At 34.3% G+C, this 11348-nt stretch overlaps 1 protein-coding gene and 1 long non-coding RNA gene across 3 annotated transcripts; both read right to left on the minus strand.

Moving 5' to 3' along the window:
• Positions 1 to 8: 8 nt before the first annotated feature.
• LOC101741549 (zinc finger protein 888) lies at positions 9 to 1822 on the minus strand. The gene has a single exon (XM_038020584.2). The coding sequence runs from the start codon at positions 1820 to 1822 to the stop codon at positions 761 to 763; it is 1062 nt and encodes a 353-aa protein (XP_037876512.1). The 3' UTR covers positions 9 to 760.
• A 521-nt stretch (positions 1823 to 2343) lies between these two features.
• On the minus strand, positions 2344 to 5528 carry LOC134201473 (uncharacterized). Of its 2 annotated transcripts, XR_009976795.1 has the most exons (4): positions 4768 to 5528; positions 4520 to 4591; positions 3946 to 4066; positions 2344 to 3854 (listed from the first exon to the last, which is right to left on the minus strand). It is a non-coding gene; the product is annotated as an uncharacterized LOC134201473 (long non-coding RNA). The 2 variants fall into 2 exon arrangements; XR_009976796.1 differs by lacking the exon at positions 4768 to 5528 and having other exon boundaries at positions 4520 to 4761.
• Between the last annotated feature and the right edge of the window lie 5820 nt (positions 5529 to 11348).

An 11348-nucleotide genomic window follows, 5' to 3' on the forward strand; every position in this document is an offset into this window, starting at 1 on the left:
ACAATGTCTTCTTCAATTGCCCTTTTTATTTTCTCTAGGAAATCAAAATTAAACATTGTTCCTAGGACCATACAAATTATATTTTATTAGGTTTATCTATGAATAAGTAACTTCTTTGGTAAGTACCTTATTACATACTAACGTGATGAATTCACTATATAAACAAGATGTGGAAAAAATCGAATACAGTAAAAGCAACTCATTTGCGAAGCCGAATATCCTGCTTTTTCTGTATTCACAGCATATTTACAGAACTTTTACTGTAACAGAAGAAATATTTAGGTTTTTTTCTTTTTTGTTTTGTTACTCTCTCTCAGAAAACAGGCTCTTAAAGTACTAGATCAATTTTTATGGCACTTCAAACATGATCAGGTTAATTACACCCTATATTATTCAGTTTTAATAATGAACAAATGCAGGTTACAGCTAAAAATAACAATAGCTACAAAAGTTTTATGTTAAAGTGATTTTAAAGTCAGTAAAAATATTTTAATGTTATAATTGACTAATGTAATGAATTGAAAATGCATTATTTTTTTTAGGTTAGCATATTTGAATGCACTTGATAAAGGAGGATTGTATAGAGAAATCTATGTCTTTCAGTTGATAACTATAACCTGGCATAGGAATTGTATAATGTGGAGTGGTAAACTTTAATCCTAAGGCATTCACTATCAGTCAACTGGTAATGCAGAGAATTAAGTATCAATAATTTAAAGATTCTTAACTCTTAAAACTCTACAATTGACACAATATTCTCTTAAATGTCTGCATTTAATTTATTATTCAAATATGAAGGCATTCGGCCAGGCGACTTCTTTTCTTGCTTGTGTACATCTATTTGGTGTCTCCTCATTTGTTTTCTGTAGCCAAAAGCTTTGCCACACAAGTTGCAGCTGTAGTTTTTCACTCCTAAATGATCTACTTCATAATGTCTTTGTAAGTATAGTTTTGAATGAAAAGCCTTTTTGCAAGTATCACATTTAAACGCCGATTCTTTGTGCCGAAGACTATGTCTGTTCAAATTGCTTTTAGTCAAGAATCTGGCAGGACATTCTGTACACAAATAACGATAATCTCCAGTATGCGTCTTCATATGACCTTTAAGCAGACTTGAACTGCGTCCTCTGTATGGACAGATCTTGCATTTGAATTTGAAATCTGTACTGTGAGTAAACCTGTGGTTAGCATGTGCGCTTTGTTGACGAAATGACTTTCCACAAATGTGACAAATGTATTTAGGCAAAGTAGAGTCGTGGATAGCATAGTGATCTCTACTATGTCCTTTGCTAACAACTTTCTTGCATATGCGACATTGGACTTTTTTACCTCTGGCTAAATTGAGACAAACAGGTAACTTTATGTTATCGAGATCACAGTTGCTTAAATCTAAGAAATACTGTTGCACTGATGACCACTGAGTGGGTCTATCATTATTTGCATTGTTTTCACAATAATCATTCTGAGGTTCATCTGATTCCGTACTACAACTGAACTCCGATACAGACACAGAACTGTTTTTCAAAATTGATTCACTCAAGAGTATTTCGGATTGTTTAGCTGCCTTTCGAAATAGTATCGCACATTGTAAAAGTTTGTAACAAGCACTGCACAAATACTTAGGAAACTCATCATCTTCGCTGATGTCGATGTCTCCAAATGTTCTCACATCGTACGATAGATCAGTAGAACAGTCAGGTCCATAAATGGGTATTCCGCCTTCTTTTAGACATATTCTGCATTTAGTAAAATTTGTAATGGATTTAGTTTCAGCCATTTCACAATGATGATTTATTATTGTAGTTTTCTGGATTGTGTTCATTCGTTATGGTGATTGTACATATTACTACGTTTAGCTTAAGGTTAGTACACATAATTAAGCTTCACATTTGAACTTTATCACTATGCCGCTGAAAATATGTAATCCTGACAAACACAGGACAATAACTTATAATTTATTATAGTTACATATTATATATTAAAATACAATAGATATGGTACCTACATAATTTCAAGAAACTTGCTAATATGCATAGATTATACACTTAATATATTAGAGATAGATGCGCAACTCTCATTTTTATTTTTGCTTTAGTTAAAGCCCGGTCCAGCAGGCGTCGCTACGGTCGATTATTAGTCTCCCTACCCCCCACCAGGTGGCTTTTTTAGTAATTTTAATATTTTTAATAACTCTCTTTATGAAAAAATCTTATCGTTTAGAATCGCTGGAATTCCCGGTAGTACTTATGAGATATTAAGGAATGTTTTATTGTGTTCAGCATTCTAATCGATAAGATCTTTTCATACAGAGAGAAAACAGTTTTTTAAAATAAAAAGCTGTAATTCTCTGTAAGCTATTTAATTTCCCTATATTACAAACAATTTTCGGTTAAAAGATTGTATGAACGTACAATTGTATAAAACTTCGAATAACAATAACTCCTCTAGATTAATCCTACTAGCGTACTTATTAACATTAAATCGAAAGTTATCTAAAAGTTAATTAAGTCTAGATAATCAAATCATTCAATGTCAATTAAGTCATTTGTGCGAAATATAAACATGTCAGCTTTCCATTATAAACATAGTAGACAATTTGAATTAAATTTAATAAATTTGTTTCTTAATGATAGCAGTTCTTGCTTAAAGTTGATCGTGACAGATCATGACCTTGTATGAAAATATTACATCTATAAATACTACCTATGCTTCGTCATACAATAATTGTCATTTAAACTAGCATTGTAGAGATAATACACACACTAAAGTGAATACTAAATTATTCTTAGCATTCTTATAAACATTTAGAAACGATTAACCCACAATCATGTTCATAACATGTGACATTTTGTTCTGCACAAACGTTTTGTTACATGATTTGAAAAACAAAAAAAAAAAACAAAAAATGTTTAAAAAATGTAATGATGATTTAAAGTACTCTTAAATATTGATAGTTTGTACTTAATGACACTTATAGTAATCTTAGACATGATTACAATAGTTATACTTTTATTCTTTAACTAAATTATTTCTATTCTGACGTTTCTGATGCTTTAGCTTTGGTAATACTAGATGAAACAAACAGCAGATTGAAAGAAAATCATCTTAAAGTTAATTACATTCATTACAAACCATTAGTTTGCATTTTGTTACAAAAGAAACTGATGTTCGTTACATGCAAATGAATTATAAACATACACATGCAAACATAAAATGTAAATTTATCTTTTAATCCAAATTAAATGTACATTAATATTACATCTAAATAATAGAAAGGGTCTCGAAAATTTTTATTGCACTCAACAGCAGACGAGCACACAACCCGGCTCATGATAAGTGGTCACCAGTGATTATAAACTTCAGCAGTGTCATAGCGGTTGCTGTCTATCACTTAAGTTTTAATAAATTATTAATATACTCAGTCACAAGCATATTGATTTCACACAATGAAAATGTAAGAAACATTATCATGTTTGGGCATTTTCATTTATATCTGCTCATACAGAAAACACAAGTTAGCAAATATATTCCACAGTTAATCTAAATAATTGCAAATAATGCTTTTGAAGATCGTTGACTTTTGATCATTAATTAAAATCATCTTCTCGTAGAATTTACAAAAGCTCATTTACAAAAATTTATATCAGTATTTTCATATATTACTAACTTACTAATTACAACTATTCAAACGTAATAGTATAACTATAAGAACTAAACAACCTATTTTAAAACAAAATTGGCATCAATTTAGTTCTTATGAACTATTTCAATTATTAATTTATAAATTATAAACATATTTAAAAAAAATTAAGATCCCTTGTGAGTTCACATTCCTTGCTGAATCAGTTTCTCTTCTGAAACGGAGAAACAAAGTATCTTAAGTATGTAACAAATATTGAAAAAATACGACCATGAAAAATTTAGTGTTAATGTAATCATACTTACAAATTAATATATTACATAACACGTTCTGGTTCAAATATAGTGCATCAATCTTTTCATGTTTCAGACATTTTAGTGCTCCTTATAATTTTTCCATAAAATTTTGTCATTATCAAACCTTTGTCTACAAAAATAAAAACATTATTTTATATTGGGTAGAAGGATGAACGTGGTCACAGGCCACTTGGTGTAACTTGGTTATCAAACACCAGGAAACAAAATGTGAATGCCATCATCTAACTTTGGATGTGAGATCAATTGTGCTGTATTTTATTTAAACAGGAAAGCATGACTGATTGATCATTCCAAAAAACTAGTTCGGGCCCACTTGACAATAAGCATATAATACGCTGAGTTGCAAAACATAAATACTTCCACCCACTCGAGACAATTTTATTATCTGAGGTGTGTGTGATAGTACGAGACTTAACACCGACTGTTTTAATCAAACTTAACATATATGATAGCTAGGCAGCAGAAATAGGAAGGACCATTAGTTGGTGCTAATTCATTTAATTATATTATGAATAATAATTCTGTTAGCAAATAATATACCGGGAAAATAGTGTAAACTCACCGTTATCAAGGCATCCGAAATAGCATTTCATTTTCGATCTTCGAGGCATGCTGATTTTTAATAATAAACTTTCTGTAAGAAACGAAAATAGTTACACAGGCTTACGAAACGCTAACGAAGAAAAAAGTATTGGAACCAAGTTATGTCTAAAGAGAATTCAAAACAGAGTTTCTCAATGTCTAATCGTCTAATATTCTCATAAAGCTAAAAGATGCTCTAAATTAATACTACAACGTAAAATAACTCACACCAAGACCAAAAAAAACGATTTAAAAAATTAAATCGTTACGACATTTTGAAAACTTTTTTTTTTTTTTTTGAGATTGTTTTACGGCCCTGGGATTTTGAAAACTTCAAAGCAGTGTTTCCACTTAAGTTTTTTTTAACACATTTTACCCTAGTTTCTTTTGAATTTATCCCTAAAATTTCCTAGACAACTTTCATAAATCCTTTATATAGAAAGCATAAATAAAATACAGAAAATAAACCACAGCATATTATTTAATGTAGGTATATATAATATAAACGCCCCCAGAAGATCATAGATCTATAGGATTAGAATTTTCAAGGAAGTCGACGCATTGCTTTTATATTCTTTTGCTGCACGCAACCTAACACTGTTCGGTTCTAAAATTGAGCAATTGTTTGCTGGCAAAGTTGGGAACTTTCTATGAAGCAAGCCGTTCAGGGTTTCATTAGAAAGCCTGTTTCTTTTGTCAGTTTTTACATTTGAGAACACTGAATAATCTTTCCACCTCAGTCTTTGAAGAAGGAACTGCTAGCAAAAGTGAAATGACAATTACAAGGTTTTCGTAAATGAAATTACCATGATAATCTTTCATGGTACATGAAGTACCTGTATATTACAATACAAGTAAGTTCTGGTGACATCAACGAAAATAGGTAAATAAAAGTTTGGCGGATTATACTTATTGGGATTCTGGGGAATCCCTAAGAAAAAAGCAGTGGCTTAATCTATGATTTACTTTACTAGAGGGTTACTGTTGAATCAAACCTTCTTAATAGTTTTTATACACAACTCTGTTTTATTCTTTTACTTGTCAACTCGACTTAATGTCATTCTCTCTCCATAAAATAAAATGTTCATTGTTTTACTTTAAAAACCGTTTATTTTAAAATTCACAACAGTTACTAGTATAGGCTTTGCTTTTTACCCCGAAATATCCTAAATCCTGGTATTTTTTAAATTGTCTTTATCATCCAAAATATCAGCTATTTTTCCCTAAAAAAGGGAGAATTCCCTAAAAGTGGAAGCACTGCTTCAAAGTACGCTAACCTTTTTTATTGAGTCAGAACTCGTATCTGCCATCTAGTGAGTTTATTAGTTCATTAAGGCCAAAACGTTTCAAAAATGACCTCGCCGGTTCCTAAAGATGACGCTAGTTGAATGTTCTTTTCCTTTGTATGGGAGTTGCACCCCCCTGCTAATATGTGCTGAACTGCTTTGACAAGACAACTGACATGCTACTGACATATCGCCAGTGTGACCAGATTTAAATCGAACATTATGCCAGTTACTTGTATAAATACTGCTAAAATCTGCTTAATTTTTGTAAATAATTCCAAAGTTCTGCTAATAGATAAGATCATCATTTTTACGAGGATTCTTCTTCTTCTTCTTTTAGATAATTTGGCTCCAACGCCTTTGGCATTGATTTTGCCAATGTCAAAGTATTTACAAAAATGACAGGTGCTTAGAGAGGGAAAAAATTACTAAATCTAAATACAAGTAAATTTGGTCGGTTTTTCCATACGCGAATCTGTGGTTTTAAGAACAGCACAAACAAATATATGTTAGACTGACTACTTTAGAGATAAATATTATTAGCAGATAAAAATTTACACAGAATATTTACATGTTTAGAATAGACTAAAGTTAATAAACAATTAATATTAATAGGTCGGGGAATGTCATTGGGAAGGATATCATAAAGAGGGGATACGATATTGGGGCAGTCGAAGAAAATGTGATCCAGGGTACCCTCATCTAATCCACACTCACAAAGAGAATGGTCACGGACTCTAATTTTGGCAAGAAAAACAGGGGAGCAAACATGGCCAAGTCTAAGACGGATTATAGCTGAGACAATTTTTTTAGGAAGATGGCAGTGGGAGGAAAACCAAGGCTTAGAGGGCAGGGTCGGTTGCAAGTTACCATAATGCTTACCTACTGACTGACGAGAAATCTGCCAGCTTTCATTCCAAGATTGAAGCATATCAGATTTTGCCAGAGAATGTAAATCTCGAGGAAAAATTTTGTTATACTTGTTACAGCCCATAACAACAGCCTCCTTGGCACAGGAGTCAGCAAGCTCATTCCCACAAATTCCGCTATGACTTGGGATCCAGACGAGAGTGACATCAAGTCCGGAGCAGTGACATTGAAACAGAGTTTCTTTAATTTTTAATATAATTTCAAAATTGACTTTTGAATGCGATGGAAATTTAGTTATGTCTTGAAGACAGCTTAAGGAGTCCGAAAAAATTACCGATTTACTTAGACCGCGGGTTTTAATAAAAAGAGCTGCTTCTAAAAGAGCAACAGCTTCACCAGAGTACACAGAGGAAGTCTGAGGGAGTTTGAATTTTAGGGAGATTTTAAACTTGGGGATCCATACCGCAGCACCTACAGGTCCATTTTGGGATAGTTTAGATGCATCAGTGAATAGGTGATAATGATTAGGCCATTGTAATTGTACTATGTTCTGAAATTGTAAATTTGCTCCTGGGGAGTCTTTATGGATCCCAATATTCAAGAAGGTAGTGGGACGAAATAAAAGACAGTCAAAAGAGAAAAGAAAGAGGGGGAATTTATCATATTGAGAAATTGGAGAAGCTAAATTTTGCAGTTTCTTATACGAGTTGACAAGAGGAGGTACAGATTTATGACGCCAGTATCTAGAGGTTTCGGTCAGTTGAGCAAGTTGGGAAAGTAGAGCTAAAAGGGGGTGGTTTGAGAGAGAAATTACTTTGTAGAAAAATCTATCAGCTAGAAACTGTCTACGCAAGGCTAAAGGAGGTTCAAAACATTCAACTTGTAGGGCATTTATAGGGGAAGATTTCATGGCGCCAGAGATGATTCTGAGGCATTTTGATTGAATACGATTTAGTTTTGTAAGTGCCATTTTATTACAAGGCTCCAAAACAAAGCAACCATAGTCAAAGTGACTTCTAATTAAAGCATTATAAAGAAGCTTCTGGCTGTAAGGATGTGAACCCCACTTAACACCGGAGAGTGCGCGTAGAACATTGATGCTCTTCTCAACTTTATTGCAGATATAGTTTAAATGGTGAACACCGGAGAGTTTAGAATCCAAGAGAATGCCCAAAAACTTAACTTTACTCAAGACTGGAATAGATTGGTTACAAATTTCAATATTTATTTCAGGGATAACTCTCTTACGGGAGAAAGCAACCGCAGAACATTTAGGGATGGACAGGGATAAGCAGTGATCATTCAACCAAGAATTCAGGTTAAACAAAGCAGAATTTAGACAATTACAAGCTTGTGAGAAAGAATTAGATATGGTATAGAGGGCAATATCGTCAGCATTTTGGAGGATACGGCAAAAACGGTTCACAGTAGTATCTAAAATAGCAGTGTAAATATTATAAAGCAGAGGACTGAGAACAGAACCCTGAGGCAGACCTTTCCAGGTCCGATGAGAAGAATTTTCACCTAAGATGCGAACTATAATAGATCTGTCATAAAACAAATTGAAGATAAAATTCACAATTCTAGGAGGCATATTCAGGTTAATAAGTTTTTGTCTAAGTAAATGAAGGTCGACATTGTCGTATGCAGAGGAAATATCTAGAAAAACTGCTATAACATGACGATTTTGAGAGAATGCAACACGAATATCTGAAGTGAGGAGGCTCAGGCTGTCCAATGTTCCGTAACCTCGTCTAAAGCCAAACTGACTATTAGGGAGAATAGACCTGTTTTCAACTATCCATTCTAGACGATTTTTTATCAAATGTTCCATAATTTTAGCTAGCACACTCGAGAGAGCAATAGGTCTATATGAACAAGATTGAGCTGGATCCTTGCCTGGTTTTAGAATTGGGATTATCAATTGAGTTTTCCATGAGGCTGGAATAGAACTGGAGAGAAATATATGATTTAAAAGATTTAGAAAGATTTTTTTTAGAAGAGTCAGATAATTTTTTTATAAAAGAGTACGGGAAGCCATCTATACCTGGGGCTGAATCTCGGAGGTTGTCAAGAACACAGCATAGTTCTGCAAATGAGAAGCTGGAATTCATGGGGTCATTAGAGGCGGAGGAGGGAATTAAGGGACAAGGTTTAAAAGGCACAAAGGGTGGGCAGAGTTTGGAGATAAAATCAGGAAGCCAAGACAAGGAATTAGAATTAATATTATTATCAGATTGTGATTTACGAAATGCTTTTATTTTTTTCCAAATCAAGGAGGCAGGAGTTCTTGGGGAGAGAGACTCGCAAAAATTACGCCAAGCAAGAGATTTCTTTTGTCGCAAAAATCTTTTAGAGATGGCCGAAATTTTCTGAAATTCTAGGAAATTCTCTAAAGAGAGAATTTTAGAAAATTCAGACTCAGCCTCCTTGCGTTTTTGGACTATTTGGGAGCATTCAGCATCCCACCATGCTGGTGAGGGAATTTTATTTGAAGCTGAATTCTTTAAGGGAATGGTTAGTTCGGCTGCGGAGGATAAAATGGAACAAAATTCTAGGTACAAAAATAGAGTATTTTCATCATTTGCATCAGGAAGAGATTCAAGATTATTTTGAACTAAAGATGAATACTTTTGCCAGTCGGCCTTGTTAAGTCTGAATTTCAAAAGGGGTTCATATGGAATTGAAGATGGGATGGAGGAATCGGCTAGTTAGTAATATTGGAAGATGATCACTGCCATGGGAGTTGGACAGAACAGACCAAGAAATCGAGTTAACTAAAGAGGGAGAGGACAAGGACAGGTCTGGGGCACTTGGACTTTGGGATGGGGATACTCTACGGGTGGGAGTTCCATCATTAAGTAGACACAAATTTAATTCATCAAGTTTATCAAGAAATAATGAGGAATTTGAGTCACATAACTCAGAACCCCACATTGTATGGCGTATATTAAAATCTCCTAAGACTAAGAGAGGACATGGAAGAGAGGTTAAGAGTGTCGAAAATTCTTGAATAAGGTTACTGTTAGGGTGAGGGATGTACACTGAGACCACTGTGATGTTAAAGCAGCGAACTGCCACAATGTTAATTGCTGAGGAATGAGGAGGAAGGGTAATGCGAGAAAAAGATATATTTCTTCTGACCAAGATAGCAGTTCCTGCCCAGCCGTCGTCTCTGTCATCGCGGAGACACGAGAACCCGGGCACCCTAAGCAGAGTATCCGGTCTCAACCATGACTCCGCAACAGCAAAGAGGACAGGGTTATATTGATTAGATAGATAAATTATTTCTTGTTTTTTATTTCTGATACTACGACAGTTCCATTGTAGGACCTTCGTCATTATGCTTTGGTTGAGAGTTGACGAGACTAGAGATTAAAGCGTGAATCTGAATCAAGACGTTGTTCGGTAGTATATCATTGAATTTTGATAAAATATTTAGAAGCAGCATTGACATTAATTCCGCGAGATTATCATTTGTAGCAGGGGCACAGGGGGTGGGAGTGCTAAGAGCACAACCATTGGGTAAACAAGAGTTAGGAGGGCTAATAATATCGTTGTGAGCATGACGATCATAAGACTTGGAAAGTATTGGTTTAGACGATTTTTCAATAAAAACAGTTTTTTTGTATGAAGTTGACGGAGTATGACAATATACATGTTTAGGAAGAACTTGCCCAAGAAAAGAGAGGACAACTGTACCCGTCGGTTCCCATACTGTTTTTCCATCTATTTTCTTTTTCTTATTCATTCTTCTGGCTTTAATGACGGTGGTTGAAACAGACCGATACTCAATCCATGAGACTAGGTCCTCAAGAGACCACTCTACAGGAATTTGTCTCACGACACCCATCCTGGTAACTTGAAAGCGTGGAATAATTGCTGACAATTTGTTAGATGAAAGTAATGGGTTTGTTAAAAATGATGAACCGATGCATCGCTCAACACGAATGCACCGGACGTATTATCCGTTAGACCACGACGACTTCAAAAGGTGCATTAAGCCCATCTATTGGTAAGCAGTCACTCTTGGACATCTGTAATGCAGGGGCAGAGCAAAGCTACTCCCTACTGCTGGGGCTTCCCTTAAACATTATTTGAAGAAAGGCATCACAGTTCTTAGGAAACACTGTGGAGGAGAGATTCCATTTAGGGTATGTGGTAAAAAATATCTTTGGAAACACACTGGATGAATACATTTGTTCCAAATAGTACAGATGTCATCACTACTATGGTGCGTGATGCAATCATATAAAGGAAATGAGGGGATCGTAATTACTGTAAGTACTGTTAAAAGTGAGACCTCAGACGGCATTCACGTTGTAGATATCTATGGGCTCCAGTAACCACTTAGCACCAGGTGGGCTGTGAGCTCGTCCACCCATCTAAGCAATAAAAAAAACCTTTGTCTACTAGTTCAATGTAAACATAAGAAAGAGCACAGAGCCCTCTCGTTCATTATTAAATAAACAAATATAGTAAAGAACAACATGCATTAGATTGTTTACTTGTTATATTTAAAATAATCAAAAGTTTTGGGTGGTTTCATAACAATCCTTTGTCAAATGAGCAAATGGTCTGAATGATAAATCTGGCATAAATGACTTGACATGGAGTTTTAATTTTCTATCTAACACAACACAATTTTAATAA

Source organism: Bombyx mori, chromosome 26, assembly GCF_030269925.1.
Source record: "Bombyx mori chromosome 26, ASM3026992v2".
In the NCBI taxonomy this organism is placed as follows: domain Eukaryota; kingdom Metazoa; phylum Arthropoda; class Insecta; order Lepidoptera; family Bombycidae; genus Bombyx; species Bombyx mori.

Coding starts and splice junctions, on each gene's coding strand:
- LOC101741549 (XM_038020584.2), bottom strand. CDS start 1,822: ATGAACACAATCCAGAAAACTACAATAATAAATCATCATTGTGAAATG.